The sequence below is a fragment of the Gopherus flavomarginatus genome, chromosome 11 (assembly GCF_025201925.1).
Source record: "Gopherus flavomarginatus isolate rGopFla2 chromosome 11, rGopFla2.mat.asm, whole genome shotgun sequence".
NCBI lineage: Eukaryota > Metazoa > Chordata > Testudines > Testudinidae > Gopherus > Gopherus flavomarginatus.
In genome coordinates, this window is record NC_066627.1 from 6,303,470 (window position 1) to 6,321,555 (window position 18,086).

The window sequence follows — 18,086 nt, forward strand, 5'->3', positions numbered from 1 at the left end:
GCTTTTTAAAATCTCACTAGGTGTCCAAATACATTTAAAATCTGGCCCCAAAATACTTGCTCCAGGTTCTTCAGCAGAGCTGGGAAATCCCATCTCCTGTGTTGAATGTTTTACTAATTAGTTCAGACAACCTCTGGAAAGGAATAGAAAGAAAGGGAGTTTAAGTCAAATTAATGCATTTAGGGCCAGATTTTGTAAAGGTATTTGTTTTCAGACGTGTGTGTGCTCTGCTCTGTTCAATGTTGATATCAGTTGGCTGCATGCGTGTTTTCCCTCTGTGCGCTGCCCCGGTTCTGCAAATCACTGGCTCAGCAGACCCTGAAAGAACCCTCAATGACCACAGACTCTAATAAGGTACAAAGAACCCGGCCAGGTTTATTGTCAAACGAAACAGTCTCTAGCTTCCCGGGTCAGATGTCTAGAGTTCTGCTAGTACATATGTGCTGCCTGACAATGGACTGGCTCAGTCAGTGGAGGGACTTTCAACTGCCCCGTAGGCCAGACAAAGATGTCCACTCAGGGATGCATTCTTATACACAGGTACAAACAGTTACACATCACTGAACGCATTGAGGTTCTCATTATGCATTAGGGTGTTGCCTTTCTTCTGGTAGAGGTTGGTTCAAACAAACAAGTCTATCCATCATATTGTCTATCCATCATTTTGTGCTTTTATACTGTCTTTAGGCTGGGTCTGCCTGTTCCTTGCTATCTGTTTGGGATGTGCTCATACCAGGCTGTTCTGGTGCTGTCCTGGCACATGTTCATCTTATCATTGCTTACATGTCTATATGTGTTTTTAGCAGCTTTTCTCTTGCCAACTTCTGTGAGCAGGGCCTGCCTCTGGCTCACAGCCTAACTTTGCTTTATGTTAGCAATGCCTTGACCATTACTTCAGTTCAGGCCTCAGGCCTCATACCAGACCTCGGATACCAAAGGTTTATGTCCCAGGGCCTCATCTTACTACAGTATTTACATGCCTTGTGGGATCTTCAAAACTGCATTTAGGCAGCTAACACTCATAGAAATCAATAAGTTTGAGGCACTAGGGTATTTTTGAAAATCCCAAATAGATTCCTAAATATTTCTAACATTCTCGGCCTTAATCTTAGCCATTTTAAATCTCTTCCCTTCTGTGGATAGCAAAAGCACCTGGATTTTTAAATGGTATGCTTAAAATTTTCAGTGTCTAAGTGGCTTAGAAACCTATTGTCTATTTTCAAAAGTAATTTAGGGCAAGATTTTTAAAGGTATTTAGGAACCGTGTATTAGGCTTCTACATACATTTAAAATCAGCCCCCGTAGGAACATAGCAGTCTACATTTAATGGAAAATCAATGGATTTTAGGTTCTTAAGTGGCTATATCACTTTTGAAAACAGGATGTTAATTTCCACACATTGGGCTCAGACTTTTTAAAGTATTTAGGCACCTAAAGATACAAATAGGCACCTGGCAGGATTTTCAAAACCACCTAGGAACCTAACTTCCTTTAAAACCAATGGAAGTTGCATACCTAGGTGTTTTTGAAAATCCTTCTAGGCATCTATCTGCTTCTTTAAGCACCTAAATACCTTTGAAAATCTGGCCTTTTGGCAATTTTGAAGATTTTGCACTGTGTCAATATGTCCATTTTATAGATTAGGGAAACACGACTTGATCTAGATCACACATAGAGTCACTGGCAGAGTCAGAAATAAAACTCAGGGGTCTTGACTTTTAGGCCAATTCCCGAATTATTGTATGAAGTTCACTGTTGCACTTGATGCTGTGGCATGGAAAAAAAGCTACCCCACATGTTTTCTGTTTGAAAACATTGGGAAGAATATCATGTTTAATGCCCAGTGGTTAATTCATAGAATCATAGAATATCAGGGTTGGAAGGGACCTCAGGAGATCATCTAGTCCAACCCCTTGCTTAAAGCAGGACCAATTGCAACTAAATCATCCCAGCCAGGGCTTTGTCAAATTTGACCTTAAAAAACTTCTAAGGAAGGAGATTCCACCACCTCCCTAGGTAACCCATTCCAGTGCTTCACCACTATCCTAGTGAAAAAGTTTTTCCTAATATCCAAACTAAACCTCCCACACTGCAACTTGAGACCATTACTCCTTCTGTCATTTCGTATCACTGAGAATGGTCTTTTGAACCCCCTTTCAGGTAGATGAAAGCAGCTATCAGATCCCCCCCTCATTCATCTCTTCTGCAGACTAAACAATCCCAGTTCCCTCAGCCTCTCCTCATAAGTCATGTGATCCAGCCCCCTACTCATTTTTGTTTCCCTCCACTGGACTCTTTCCAATTTTTCCCACATACTCCTTGTAGTGTGGGACCCAGAACTGGACACAGTACTCCAGATGAGGCCTCACCAATACCGAATAGAGGGGAATGATCACGTCCCTCAATCTACAGGCATTGCTTCTGCTTATAGAGCCCAAAATGCTGTTAGCCTTCTTGGCAACAAGGGCACACTGTTGACTCATATCCAGCTTCTCGTCCACTGTAGCCCCTAGGTCCTTTTCTGCAGAACTGCTGCCTAGCCACTCGGTCTCTAGTCTGTAGCAGTGCATGGGATTCTTCCTTCCTAAGTGCAGGACTCTGCACTTGTACTTGTTGAACCTCATCAGATTTCTTTTGGTCCAATCCTCTAATTTGTCTAGGTCCCTCTGTATCCTATCCCTACCCTCCAGTGTCTCTACCACTCCTCTCTGTTTAGTGTCATCTGCAAACTTGCTGAGGGTGCAATCCACGCCATCCTCAAGATCATTAATGAAGATATTGAACAAAACCAGCCCCAGGACTGACCCTTGGTGCACTCCGCTTCATACTGGCTGCCAACTAGACATGGAGCCATTGATCACTACCTGCTGAGCCCGAGGATCTAGCCAGCTTTCTATTCACCTTATAGTCCATTTATCCAGCCCATACTTCTTCAACTTTCTGGCAAAAATACTGTAGGAAACTATATCAAAAGCTTTGCTAAAGTCAAGGAATAACACGTCCACTGCTTTCCCCTCATCCATAGACCCAGTTATCTCATCATAGGAGGTAATTAGGTTAATGAGGCATGACTTGCTCTTGGTGAATCCATGTGGCTGTTCCTGATCACTTTCCTCTCCTCTAAGTGATTCAAAACCGATTTCTTGAGGACCTGCTCCATGATAGTTCCAGGGATTGAGGTGAGGCTGACTGGCTTGTAGTTCCCAGGATCCTCCTCTTTCCCTTTTTTAAAGATAGGCACTACATTAGCCTTTTTCCAGTCATCCGGGATCTTCCTTGTTTGCAATGAGTTTTCAAAGATAATGGCTAATGGCTCTGCAATCACATCTGCCAATTCCCCTTGATTTGTCATACATATACATGTCTGTGTTTGTGTGTCTCTCTACAGTTGGCACAATGTCATAGAGACTTATGACCCAAATCTACCCACTCCCCAGCTTTTGACAAAATGCCTTCCCTGTGGTGTATTGTGATTCCATTACTGAACCCCACTATTTATAGCTTGTGGAATGAGGAAACTCAAGGAAAATGGGTTTTGTATGAATATCAAAAAGAGCTGGACAATATTGTCAATATTTTGACATTTGATGATATTTTTCATTATAAATTTCTTTTTCTATGAAAATAAACTCCAAATAAATTTCAAATAATTTTTTTATTGGAAATCAGTGAAGTTTGTTTGACCAGCCACATTGCTGGTCAATTATTTTTCAATGATCGTAGAGTTTCATGAAATCTTTGAAATGTTAATTAACATTTTTCAAAATTTTGAAAAACAGGATTTAAACAAAATCCTGTGTGTTTTTCCCTGCTTTTTGGTTAGTTTTGATTTTTTAACAGTTCTAATGTCAAAAAGACTGTCTAATGCCTAAAGAACCAGACTGGTAATTAGTTTATGTGAACAGACTTTACAATAGAGTTACTGCTGGTTTGTAAGTATTTGAAAGAACAGGCCTTGTGACTCCAATGAAGCTACTCCTCAGTTACTCCTCTGAATGAGAGGAGAATTAGGCCTGAATTTTCACCACCTGTAATGGATTTTACAATATTGATGGGGACAATGAGGGCTTATGTCAATATAGCTATCATCTTCTGGGGAGATAGTGTTCCTACACTGGCAGAAAACGCCTTCTGTTGGTGTAAACTGCATCTATACAATGGTGCTAGGCAAGGAGTGAATAAAAAATAAGGGCTTGAAAGATTGTCCCTCACGCATCACTTCATTGGTACTATTTACACTGATCTTAGAACCATAAAAGAAATTGAAGAAGAAAAAAGAAATATTGGGCGTGATTAATGAATGAAACCACTGTTTTATGTTCATGCAGCTCATCGCAGTCAATGGATTTCCAGCAGTGTAAAACTGGAATAAAGCTGTGCAGCATTAGAGCCTAATGTAAATAATCTGGCAATGCTGGTTGGTATTTGGCTCACTGACTCCAGTAAAGAACTGATTTACCCCAAATGTGGATCTGCTCCAGTGACTTCAGTGAAGGCACACCAATTTGAATTAGATGGGGACATGGTTTATTGACTTTAGTTAATTTACTATGTTAATTTACAACATCTGTGGATCTGGGACTATTGACTTTTAGGGATGGAAACTGATTTACACCAGGTGGCATCTGGTCCAAGGACACAGAAACAAGTTAAATGCCAAGTCTATTCCCACTGAAGCCAATAGATGTTTTGGCACTGATTTCAAGGGGAGAGAGAGTAGTCTCTTAACATAACTATTATGTATTCATATAATGGGGAGTCTGAGATGGCTCAAAGACCAGCTCCCTAGGGCTGCTAAAGAAGCTGTTAAATATGCCAGTTCCATCCATGATTGAATTCTTTGGTAAGCAGAGAGATGAGACCAATGCGAGTTGCACAGGTAGGTGAGAAATTTCTTTACTTTAGTACAGTCATGTTGAATTCCTTTGGATTATTCTGAAGGATGAATCTAAATGAGCCTTGTTATGTTCCCTTTCTCCCTTGGACTGAAACGTGCACTGTTTTTAAGTATGAAGCCCTGATTCTTGTATCACAGTGAAGGTTTTTCCATACAAACACATAGTTCATGGACAGCTGTGGTGTAGATCAACCTTTCACTAGCCTGCCAAGCACTACTGCCCAGGTGGACCCAGCAGCCACACATTAAACATTCCTTAGTACACTTTCATCTACTCCCATTTCAAACCAGGGATGGTGAAAGTGCACTCATGAAATTGTAGCGTTTGACACCAGGGTCCACATGGGTTGTCAGAAAAGAGCAGCTAGCACAAAATAGATTTGCACTCCAGCTTGCTGCAGACTAAGGATGTTTACATTTGAGCTAGGGGATGTGATTCCCAGCTTTCATAGATGTACCCTTGCCTGACCAGGTGCCTAAAAACACAAGTGTGTCCAGAGTGGCCCGGGCAGCTGCTTTAGCTATGCAAAATCCCGTCTGACCTCTTGGGTGCATAGCTGGAGCTGCTGCCTCTGCAACCACAGACACTGCACTAGCTCAAACAAAGCTAGCAGGAATATATCTATGTGAGCTGAGAACCACACATCCCAGCTCAAATGTAGACATACCCTATTTATTCTTATAGATAAATAGGACTGGAAGGGACCATAATAGGCCATAAAATCTAGCCTAGGAACTGAGGCAGGACCATGTTTACCTAGACCATCCCTGAGAAGTGTTTGTCTAACCTGTTCTTAAAAATCTCTAATAATGGGAGTTCAACAACCAATAAAAGCCTTCTTCAGAACTTAAGTACCCTTAGAATTAGTGAGTTTTCCCCTAATATCTAACCTAAATCTCCCTTGCTGAAGATTAAGCCTATAACCTTTTGTCCTACCTTCAGTGGACAGTTGATCACCATTCATGATGATTTAGTTGATGATTTAGTTGGGGTTTGGTACTGTTTTGAGCAGGGGGTTGGACTAGATGACCTCCTGAGATCCCTTCCAACCCTGACATTCTATGATTCTGTTTGTAACAGCCCTTAACTTACTTGAAGACATTTATCAGATCTTCCCTCAGTCTACTTTGCTCAAGACTAAACATGTCTAGTTTTGTTTTTAACTTTTCCTCACAAATCAGGTTTTCTGACCCTTTGATCATTTTTGTTGCTCTCCTCTGGACTCTCTCTAATTTGTCCACATCTTTCTTAAGGTGTGGTGCTCAGAAATGGATACATTACTCTTATTGAGGCCTCATCTGTGCTGAACAGAGCGGGACAATTACCTCCCATGTCCGAAATACAACAATCCTGTTAATACACCACAGAATGATATTAACCTTTTTCATAACGGCATCACATTATTAAGGGACAAGGTGGGTTAGTACTATTTTTTACTGGACCAACTTCTGTTGGTAAAGACAAGGTTTTGACCTACACAGAGCTCTTCTTCAGGTTCTGGGAATGGTACTCAGTGTCCCAGCTAAATAAAAGATTGAACAGATAGTTTAGCCTAAATAGTTAGCTCATATTTTAAAGGACCATTCAAGGTGAAGTGGCTCATTAACATCCCTGTAGTTATAGGACAAAAAGGGGGTTAGTGGGTTACAGATTGTTGTAATAAGCAATAAATCCAGTGTCCTTATTCAAACCAGGATTTTTAGTGTCTAGCAAAGTTATGAACTTAACGAGTAGCTCCCCTGGAGATAATAGTAGAATTGCTGGAAAAAATTCTAGCAGAACAGTTTTCCATCCAAAAATGCTGATTTGATGAAATCAGAACATTTTACATGGGAGTATATTCATTACATCTACATTTTCAAGAGGAAATTATAAAAATGTTTTGACTATAAAATAATATCAACAATAAAGTTGAAACAATGATTCAACCTTATGACAATTAAACAAACAAGCCTCATCTAAATGCCACAGGCTAGGAATGGGCAATGGGATGGATTACTTGATGATTACCTATTCTGCTCATTGTCTCTGAAGCACCTGGCACTGGCCACTGTCAGAAGACAGAATACTGGGCTAGATGGACCTTTGCTTTGACCCAGTGTGACCATTCTCATGTTCTTATGATTTGTTCAGACTTCATCAAAACAACATGTTTTGATAAAGTTGAAATGAAATATTTTCAGATTATTTTGTTTTGCAAAAAAATCTGAGCTTTAGTTTTTTTGTCCTGATTTAACATGAAATGATATTTCAAAATTTGAGAATTTACCATGGGTTGTAAATTCTGTTGTTCAATCAGATGTAGTTGATTGCATGAAACCCCACCCATCTCCGAAACACAAGAATTGCTCTATTCTGATCTCACTTACATTACTAACATAGCCACATTGATTTAAGTGAAATGATTATCTACATCACCTAAAGATCTGCTCTGAGAGACAGATCCACCACACCATTACTCCTGTTTTACATATAACAGAATTTATTTCAATGCATTGCATTAGCATCCAACTGTGGTATCAGTAATTTATCATAATTCCTTTCTGTTTGAGAAAGAGGAAAATCAAGCTGCAAATAATCATAGTTACACAAAGTTGTGGGAGACTGTACAAATATTTTTTATATAATTATGGAGGTTGGGATTTTCATAGGACATAGGACTGAAAGGGACCTCCTGGGTCATTGAGTCTCATCCCCAGCTATGGTAGGCAGCCCTGTCCTATAATCCTGTTAGTAAATGTGTCAGGCTTTAACTAGTTAGGTTGTTTGTCCACATTATTTCTACCAGGAGGCTTTCCAGAACATCACTCGTCAATGGTTAGAAACATTCTTAATTTCCAGCCTAAATGTATCTGTGGCCAGTTTATTTCCATTTGTTTTTATGCCAATAGTGTCCTTTAGCTTCCACTGCTCTTCTCCCTCCCTGGTATTTACACCCCTGACATATTTGTTGAAGGCAATCAGGCCCCCTCTCAGCCTTGATTTAGGCTAAACAAGCCAAGCTCTTTTAGTCTTGTCTTGAAAGATAGGTTCTCCATTTACCTCCTCATCCCAGGAGCCCTTCTCTGCAATTTTTCCCATTTGAATGAGTCTTTCTTGAATTTGAGTGACCAGAATTGTACACAGTATTCCAGATGAGATTTTTCCAATGTTTTGTATGATGGCATTTATAATTGTCTATATCTAGCAGAAATATGTTACCTGATACATCTTAGAATCACGTGTTGTTTTCACAGACACATCACATCAGTGGCTCATAGTCTTTCTGTGTTTTACTAATACACTATTCCCTTTTTTCTCCTCTCTCACTTTCAGCTGATGAGCTCACAGTTTATATCAGAAGTCCATGTTATGGGCTCCTCAGTCTACGACCTTTCACTTTACAATATTAAATTTCATCTCATTTCCATTACTCTGGCCCTCAATGTTATCCATTTCTTTCTGTATAGTATTCTGATCCTTCTCAGTATTAATAGTGCCTCCCAACTCTGTGCCATGATGAAATTTTATGCCACTCATGATAATATTAAATAAGATCAATCTCAAGACTGATTCTTGAGAAAGTCCAGCAGTAACCTAATTCAAGTCCAGTGATTCAGCTTTCATCAGAACCTGTTGTCTCCCTTTTACCCAGTTTCTTACCTACGTTAAAATTCTTGTACTAAACAAAATCCTCTCCAATTTAACTAATATTTCCCATGTGCTACTATCTCAGATGCCTTGATGAAATGCAGACGTTTTAGATTTAACCCAGTCTTCTTGTCTAATAATCAGTTATTTATAAAGGAAAGATATCAGATTAGTCTGGCATGACTAAAAGATATGTAGATATAGAGGGGGTATATAGGAATAGATAGAGGGTAATTTTACTTTACATATATCAAACTTATGTGTAGCCTTTCTTTTTAATTCTTAAGACGAAATATGCTGAAGAAGAGATGAAAAATGACACCTCCATGGCAAAATTTGTCCTCCTGGGATTCTCTAACCACACAGATACAAATCTCATTCTCTTTGTGGTGTTTCTATGCATTTACGTCATCACAGTGCTGGGAAACGTCCTCATCATCATCGTCATAAATGTCAATCCAGCCCTTCACACACCTATGTATTTCTTCCTCAGGAACCTGTCATTCCTGGAGGTCTGCTACACCTCGGTCACTCTGCCCAAGATGCTGGCCAACCTCCTCTCAGAAGACAAAACCATCTCCTTTGCTGGCTGTGCAGTACAGATGTATTTCTTTCTATTCTTTGCTGTTACTGAGTGCTTTCTCCTTGCGTCTATGGCATATGACCGCTACAGTGCCATATGCAACCCTCTGCGCTACACAGCCATCATGGACAAGAGGGTTTGCATCCAGCTGGCTATGAGCTCATGGATATGTGGCATCCTGGTGGCCCTGGGGCACACAACGTTTGTATTCACACTTCCTTTTTGTGGGTCCCACTTGATCAACCACTTCTTCTGTGAGATTCAGCCGGTGCTGAAGCTGGTGTGTAGGGACACCTACTGGAATGAGATCCAGATCATTGTGGCTGCTGCCTTCGTCCTCATGATGCCTTTCATGCTGATCCTGGTATCCTACATCTGTATCATCTCCACCATCCTGAAAATGCAGTCCGCCGAAGGCAGGCGCAGAGCCTTCTCCACCTGCTCCTCGCACCTCATTGTTGTGACCTTGTTCTATGGGTCGGCCCTTATCATGTACGTGCGCCCCAAGTCCAGCTTTTCTCCAGATGTGACCAAATTACTCTCTCTGTTCTACTCAGTGGTGACTCCAATCTTGAACCCCATTATCTACAGCCTCAGGAACAAGGAGGTGAAAGATGCCTTGAGGAAAACAGGGATGAAGATGTTCCATCCACAAAAATAGACATTTTTCCTGCAACTGGATTATTCCCTGGGGAATATGTCTGCTCTCAAGAGACTCTACAGTGCTAAAGAGACCAAGAGACAGCTCAACATTACATAGCAATTTATCACATCAAACATAGTGTTGGTCTATTTTTTCTGAAATTTGTATTTCAATGAAATTTTTTCATTAAGATTTTGAACTTCAACAAATAAATATGTGAATCTTGTGGAAAACAAAAATAAAAAAAATGAAATTACGTTGCTGCCTCCTCCCATTGTTTCACCAGTTCTAATTGAAGTATATCTGCAGTTCATAGACTGTCTCCCATACACATTTTAATTGGAGTTGGTTGAAATTTTCTGAGTTTCCCAAATATTTCTCCTCCCAAAATTTAATGACAGAAATGGGTAGAGGAACTGGGAAATGTTTTGCAATTCTCCTTGCCCTCAGTAGATTAGTTCAATTTTTTAGAAATTTCCATTAAATTTCAAAAAATACTTACAAAGGAATTTCAGATATCTCAGAAAGTATGTCAACAATCACTGTCTCCCATTTGTCAATCTTTTCTAATTCAGCAACATCTCAGTTCTAGACCAGAATATCCTTAACCATAAGATTGCACATGGGTCATCTGAAGTCTAAGAGAAAACCTCTATTGCTGGACAACTCATTTTTATCATTCTCTGGTCCTGGAACATGCAAAATCATTAATCACAGCATCTTTCCTCCCAGGAATTCATTGTGAGTAAAGGCTACATCCAGTGGGATTTTTTTTCTCCCTCTCACAAGACCTAACTTTTAGGTTCATAGAAAATGATCTGTATTCACAAAGTCTGGGTTAGGGGTCCAGGTTTCCTACACAATGAGTGAAGGTATATAGGTGCCAAATAATAGGATCCACAAAAGCCAGGATGGTGAGTGGGGAGCTGCCTAAACTAGCTAACAGAAGATACTGAAGAGAGCACTGTGTGCTAAACCTTGCCCCTCAACCGAAGCCTGGCACCTAGGTCCAGGCTGAAGTGAAGTGCATATATTTGATTGGGGTCTACAGCAGGAACTGTCTCCTGGAGGTAGGTTCCTGAGGGGTTTCTTGCATGAAACAATGTAGGAGGAGTTGGTGCTGCAGCAGCCTCCTCATAACTTTTAGCTTGAGTCCCCCCAGTTCTATTCCCCCTCTGTCTGATGAGGATAAGGTATTTATAGAGGAGGTTTCCCACTTTACGGGTGAGTGCCTTAACCATTGAGCTGTGGGATATTCTGCTGGGGGATTCCTTCAGCCTTTCCTAGTGAATGAAGCTCTGCTTTACATAGATAATTAAAGAGTTGTCAGAGCAGGGCAGCTGGGTCCTGGGGCTGCCACCTTCCAAGGGTGTACACGAACCATCACACTAAAGAGTCATTTTCACGTGCTCTCTGGCCCAGTTAATATGCAAGCTTTTATTTAAAAAATGAAACAGCTGTAACAGGAAAGATTGAGGGGAACCTCTGTTGGAACATCCCATAGTCCAGTGTTTAGGACACTGGCCTAAGAGGCAGGAGATACATGTTCAAATCCTTTCTACTTGTTGTTTGTTAGCCAGTACAGCAGACGGTGATCAAACTACCCAAGAAGTCCACAGACTCAGTTCAAAGGTGAAGGCTCTCAGCTTTGTTAACAATAAACTTGGCCTGGTGCTAGTTCCCCAGCTCAATGGTTACAGTTACAGTAACACACATATGCTTGTTACAATGGAAAAGCTCAGTGAGCAGCAGGACTTCCCACTCCCACTTAGGCCAGACTAAGCGTTAAGGTGAGGCATCCCAACACTTATAGACTGAGACAAGCAATCTGGGATAAACAATTTATGTGCTACATTACATGTTTCATGACGTTTGTTACCTCCTATTGTACCTTTCACCTGATGTTTCAGACAACACACCCCTATTCATCACTTCAGTCAAACCATTTTATCGTATTCTAGGCTGGGATGTTCTTGTGCTGGCCTGCTGGAATGTGTTTGTGTTTTAGTGATGTTAGCAATACCTGTGCCAAGTTCATGAACCGGACAGTGAATCTTCAATGAGACATCTGTTTTGTAATGGGCCTGACTTTTGCTCATAGTCTGACTCTCGCTAACTGAGTTTTATATCAGCAGGGCCTGACTTCAGGTCAGACTTAGGCCTCATGCCAGGCCCCATGTTTCAGGCTCTCTATTTCCACCACACTTGTGAGGTAGAGGAGGACTAGAGCAGTGGCTGAGCCCTATGGCAACTGGGTATGCTAACAACTGCACTAAAAGTTATGAGGGCTGTCCTCCTCCTTGGCTGTTTTGTGTGGAGCTAGGCAGCCTACTGGATTGGGAGCCACAAGCAACGTTGGTGAAGCTATGCCTGTCTTTCCCAGTTAGTGGGTCACACTGGACCTTATGCATAATATAGTATTGATAGTACATAACATTTTTATTTAAAAAAAATAGAAAGATAAACAATTAAGATGGCTGACACTAAATGCATTAAAATCTGGCCAATTGTTAGATCTCAAAATGTAACTGGGAATCATCACTGAGTGAGAATGTGTGTAGCAGGGTTCCATACTAGTCAACATTTTTATCAATGACCTGGAAAAAAACCATAAAATCATTACTGCTAATATTTTCAGATGACACAAAAAATAGGGGAGTGGAAAATAATGAAGAAGATAAGTCATTGATTCTAAGAGGGCCAAATCTCTTGGTTAACAGTGCATAAGCAAACAATTTGCTTTTCAATATAGCTAAATGTAAATATGTATTTCTAGAAACAAAGAATGTTGGCCATACTTACAGGATGGGGGACTCTATTCTGGGAAACAGTGACAAAGAAAAATTTGTGGTGGTCAAAGTAGAAAATCAGCTGAACATGAGCTCCCAGTGCAATGCTGTAGCTAAAAGAGCTAATGTGATCCTGTGGTGCATAAAAAAGGGAATCTGGAATAGGAGTAGAGAGGTTATTTCACCACTGTATTTGCTATTGGGGTAACCACTGCTGAAATACTGGGTCTAGTTCTTTTGCCCACAATCCCAGAAGGTTATTAATAAGTTTGAGACGTTTCATAGAAGAGCACTGAAAAGGATTAAAGGATTAGAATACACGCCTTACAGTTATAGACTAAAGGAGTTCAGTCTATTTATCTTTAGAAAGATAAAATGAAGGGATGACTTGATCACAGTGTATAAGTATCCACATGAGGAACAAATATTTAATAATGGGCCCCTCAATTTAGAAGAAAAAGATATAACATGATGGAATGTCTTAAAGTTAAATCTACACAACTTCAGACCGAAAGTAAGGCATACATTTTTAATAGATTCCTCATAACTGACTATTATAAAATCAAGATTAGGTGTTTTTCTACAAGATCTTCTCTATGAATTATTTTGGGGAAGTTTTATGGCCTGTGCTCTACAGGTCAGACTAGGCAATCACAACAGTCCCTTCTGCTCTTGGAATATATTAATCCAGCCTTGGAAAGACACCCAAGTGCTCATGGCCAGAGCCAGACAGATAGGCACCTAGGGAACTTTGAAACAAAAAACTGAGCTGTTGAGTAAGTTCACATGCCTGCAGGGTTATTCAGTGGTGAGAGAGGGGTTTGTGAACACCTGTGATAGATAAATTTGGGATGTAGGCACCTAATATGCACCTAATTCTCTTTGTGAGTCTATCCCTTAGTCTTCCTCACAAGGAGAATATGTGTGTTAGGGTAATATTTTCACGGTATCATTGGCTTTCAGTAATACACAGACTTTCAAAGGTATTCAGGTGCCTAACTCTCAGTCAAGTCACTGGGAGTTAGGCACTTAAATACCTTTAAAAACCATGGCCCTGGGTGCCTAAATCACTTTCGCACATGACACTTAAGCTGGCAAATCACTTAGATTATGCAGAAAATGTTACCCCCATCATGAATAGGAGGGAAGGGTAGTAACCTTTATGCAGTATCATAAAATCCCTCCTTGGCAGCTGTACTGAATTGCCTTACCTGTAAGGTGTTAAGCAGTTTAAATAACCTAGCTGGCATCTGACCAGAAGGATCAATGAGGAAAGAAGATACTTTCAAATCTGCGGAGGAAGGATTTGTTTTTTGTTGTTCTCTTTTGTTGTTCCCTCTCTGGACGGAGAGAGAAGCCAAACAGGTATAATATTTCCTAAAAATATACCTGGAATAATCCAACTAAAACCATAGAAACTGTGAGTAGGGCAAGAAAATGCATTAGATTATCTTTTGTTTTGGCTTGTGAATTTTCCTATGCCACAGAGGTTATTTTATTCCTGTTTTTGTAACTGTGAAGTTGAGCCCAGAAGGGAATCCTCTGTACTTTGAATCTTCTTATTATCCTGTAAAGTTACTTTCCATCCTGATTTTGCAGGTGTGATTCTTTTATTTTTTTCTTTATAAATAAAGTTCTTCTTTTAAGAACCTGATACATTTTTAGTGTCCTGAAGACAAAGGTCGGGTCTGTGTTCACATTGTTAAGACAATTAGTTGGTATATTATTCTCAAGCCTCCCCAGGAAAGGGGGTGAAAGGGTTTGGGGGGATATTTTGAGGTGATAGGGATTCCAAGTGACCCTTCCCTGAATTTTTGTGTAAATCACTTGGTGGTGGCAGCAATACCGTGCAAGGACAAGGAAAGGAATTTGTGCCTTGGGGAAGTTTTAATCTAAGATGGTAGAATATAAATTTAGGGGCTCTTTCATACAGGTCCCCACATCTGTACCCCAGAGTTCAGAGTGGAAGGGGGAACCCTGACATCCCCTATTAATTAGGGTCAGGTAAGGGTAATCTTATTCACGTTGAAAATAATGGGGCTTCTCTCAATGAAGGAACTATTCATTGTGTTTTAGGAATCCTCCCTTTGCCCCGGTAGAGGCGTCATTTATTGAAACCATTATGAGCTCAGTCCTGTAACTGTGATGTGTCGCAACCTTTCTGCCCTTGTCCTTGTGTGGGAATTGTATGCACTCAATGGTATTTTGCTGAAGGCAGCCTGCATTTGGACCAAATCCTGAGGTCCTTGCTTAGTTATGAGGCTGAAATTTGGAAGTGTCCATGGCGTTTAGGAGCTTAAGTGACAGCTGGATATCTGTCCAAAGACACAGAAATTCAATGCCATAGTCTATCCTTTTGAAATCATTAGATGTTTGACACTGATTTGAATGGGAGGAAGATTATTCGTTTAACAGTTATGTTATGGCTTCATATAATGGGTCCTCAGAGGTATAGCAAAACCACATCCCTGGGGCTTCTAAAGAAGCTGTTAAATAGTACAGTTCCATCCGTGACTGAGTTCTTTGATAATCACAGAGAAGGCTACAGAGTAGGTGAGACATTTTTTGACTTGACTAGAAATATGTTAATTTCCTCCGGATTATTCTAAAAGAGCTGACTCTAGATGAGGCATGTTAAATTCCTATTATTTCTTAAATGGAAATGTACTCTGTTTTAAATTTTAAAGCCCTGATAATTATATCCCACTGTCTCTAAAGTCACAAGTGACTACACTGCTGTTAACAGCAGAACGGGTGGAAAATATTCCATCAGAATAATTTGCCATTAGAAAATGCTGATTTGACTAAATCGAAATATTTTACATGGGAATACATTGCTTAGGTCTAAATGTTGATAGGATGTTATCAGAAAGTTTTGGCTATTCTATTCTAGTCAAAATGATACCTTTGAAAGATATTATTTGAACATGTCAAAACGATATTTTGCTACCTTTTTTAAATGAAATATTCCATGTGTTTATAAGGTTCCAACAAACTATTTTTGGAATTTTAAATTTTTTTAAGAAAACCTGTTGGTTCATCCTAATTTATAATCAAATGAAATTTTGAAATCATACATTTCCCCTGGGGTATAAATTTTGTTTTTTGAGCAAATGCAGTTAATAATATGAAAAATCAAATGGATCTCATTTCCCTGAGTTTACACCGATGAAACTACATTGATTTCAATTAAATGACTGTGCACATGAGAAGACAGTATAGCTGTTAAGTCACCATAGCTTTCCTTCTGTTTTTTGACAGTAATTGAATTGATTGCAATAATTTATACAAGGATATACTGGGATATCAGTGGTTATTCAAGATTTACTTCCATGTTAGAGAGGAGAATCATGCCCTAAATAACTGTAATTTGAGAAAGAGATTTCAGAGACTGTCAATATATTTATTCTATAAAAAGACATGCTTGTATAATGCTGATAGATGCCAGTTGTCAGCAGGCAGGATTGAACTTGGGACCTCTGGAGCTTAGTGCATGATCCTCTACTGCAGGAGCTAAAAGCCAAGTTCCCTTTAGCTAAGGCTGTAGAGCAAACTTATTAATTTCGTTCTCACACTCTAAGTGGTCTCGGTGCCACTAGATGGGACAGAACACCATACCTAGGAGGTGTGTGGGTTAGACTTAGACTTTCAGTGGAGCCTAAGGGTGTTAGGCACTCATCTCAATTTCAGGGAGGAACAGACCTCATATGATTTTATAAATAAAATAAAAACTGCACTCAATTATACTTATTCCTTTGTGATGTTCAAATTCAGGATGACAATAATCATTTACTAGCATCATCTAGATGTTCTACATAGGCACAGACACATGTTGTGATCTTCCTTACTGTAGCACAACATTGGTGCTTCTCACTTGGCTCCAGTGAAGCTACTCCTGATAAATCCTAGTGTAAGTAAGCTCAGCTTAAAAAAAAACAAGTAAGGAGGCAATGATAGAGGTCTACACAATCATGAGTGGTGTGCACTAAGCAAAAAGGGAAGCGATATTTACCCCTTCACATAATACAAGAACCAGGGGACACCCAATGAAATTAACAGGCAGTGGGTTTAAAACAAACAAAAGGAAATACTTCACACACTGGACAGTCAACCTGTGGAACTCATTGTCATGGAATGTTGTGAAGGTCAAAAGTATAACTGGGTTAAAAAAAGAATTAGGTAAGTGCATGGAAGATAGGTCCATCAGTGGCTATTAGTCAAAATGTTAAAGGATACAGCCCCATGCTTGGGATGTCCCTAAGACAAATTTGGGACTAGAATATAGGGAAGTGATGGGCAACCTTTGGCCTGTGGGCCACCCACAGCCCTTCAGGGTAATCTGCTGTCAGGCTGCAAGATAGTTTGTTTACATTGACCGTCCTCAGGCATGGCCTCCTGCAGCTTCCAGTGGCCACGGTTCACCATTCCCAGCCAATGGGAGCTGCAGGAACTGGCGCGGGCCACAGGGACATGCTGGCCACTGCTTTCCGCAGCTCCCATTGGCCAGGAATGGCAAACTGTGGCCACTGGTAGCTGCGGGCAACAATGCCTGCAAATGATCAATGTAAACAAACTGTTTCATGGCCCACCATCAGATTACCCTGAAAGGCCATGTGCGGAGGTTGCCCACCACTGATGTACGGGATACATCACTTCTTAATAGCCCTGTTCTCTTCATTTCATCTGAATAATCTGGAACTGACCATTGTTAGAAAAGGAGATATTGGGGTAGATGGACCATTGGTCTGTCTCAGTATGATCCTTCTCATGTTCTTTTGTAAAAGTGAAATTGGTGGAAATAAAGTGGATTAAAAGAGATTTAGCATATGGGGAAAAGAGAAACATAAATGGGTAGATAAAGTGGGGTACAAATGTTACCCAGGGTGTTCAGAACCCACAGCAGTGGCAACTTAATTATTTCACTCCAAGTGGTGACAGGAATAAATCAATGGGAACACAGCAGTTCATCTGATCAAAAGATTAAAACAAGTAAGCGTGCTTTTGTCTAAAACTGCAGTTTATTAGATTTAAGCACACAGACATAAGCAATAGGTTTAGAACATCCCAGATATTTACCTAAGTTCTGAGAGATGGTATTGAGTAATCAATCGTGGGTCAGCGCTGGCCAAACACCTCACTGACAGGGAGTAAATGTATCAGGAAAATTGTCTCCCCAAGGATAGACACAGAGGACTGCTCCAAAGTACACTATTATCTAGACTTCTTATAACTAACTTCTACAAAGCACATAGGTCATAATGACCATTACTGGATCATCACTTTCCCTAACTTTCAATAAACTTCTAATATCAGAGGCACCTAGACTCAAGGCTCTCCATTCACGCATCTTCTTTCAGTCTATTTACTTTTCTATCCCCTCTTCCCATTCTGATTAGCAGTAACTGCAGCAAGTTTTGACCTTCCTCTAAAAGCCTGTTTTTAAATTAACCCTTAACTATGTGTCCTATTTCAGTAATTCATGGCAGCTGATTGCACATAATATGGTTGTAATTAGCTTGATCAGATTCTGGAGTATACACACC

General features: G+C 40.1%; 1 protein-coding gene across 1 annotated transcript; it reads left to right on the top strand.

The window, feature by feature from the left end:
- Positions 1 to 8,824: 8,824 nt before the first annotated feature.
- Positions 8,825 to 9,772, top strand: LOC127031332 (olfactory receptor 10C1-like). The gene has a single exon (XM_050918079.1). It carries the CDS (start codon positions 8,837 to 8,839, stop codon positions 9,770 to 9,772), a length of 936 nt encoding a protein of 311 aa, XP_050774036.1. The 5' UTR covers positions 8,825 to 8,836.
- Positions 9,773 to 18,086: the final 8,314 nt, after the last annotated feature.

Excerpts from the sequence above, each read along its gene's own strand:
- LOC127031332 (XM_050918079.1), top strand. The coding sequence starts at position 8,837 with ATGAAAAATGACACCTCCATGGCAAAATTTGTCCTCCTGGGATTCTCT.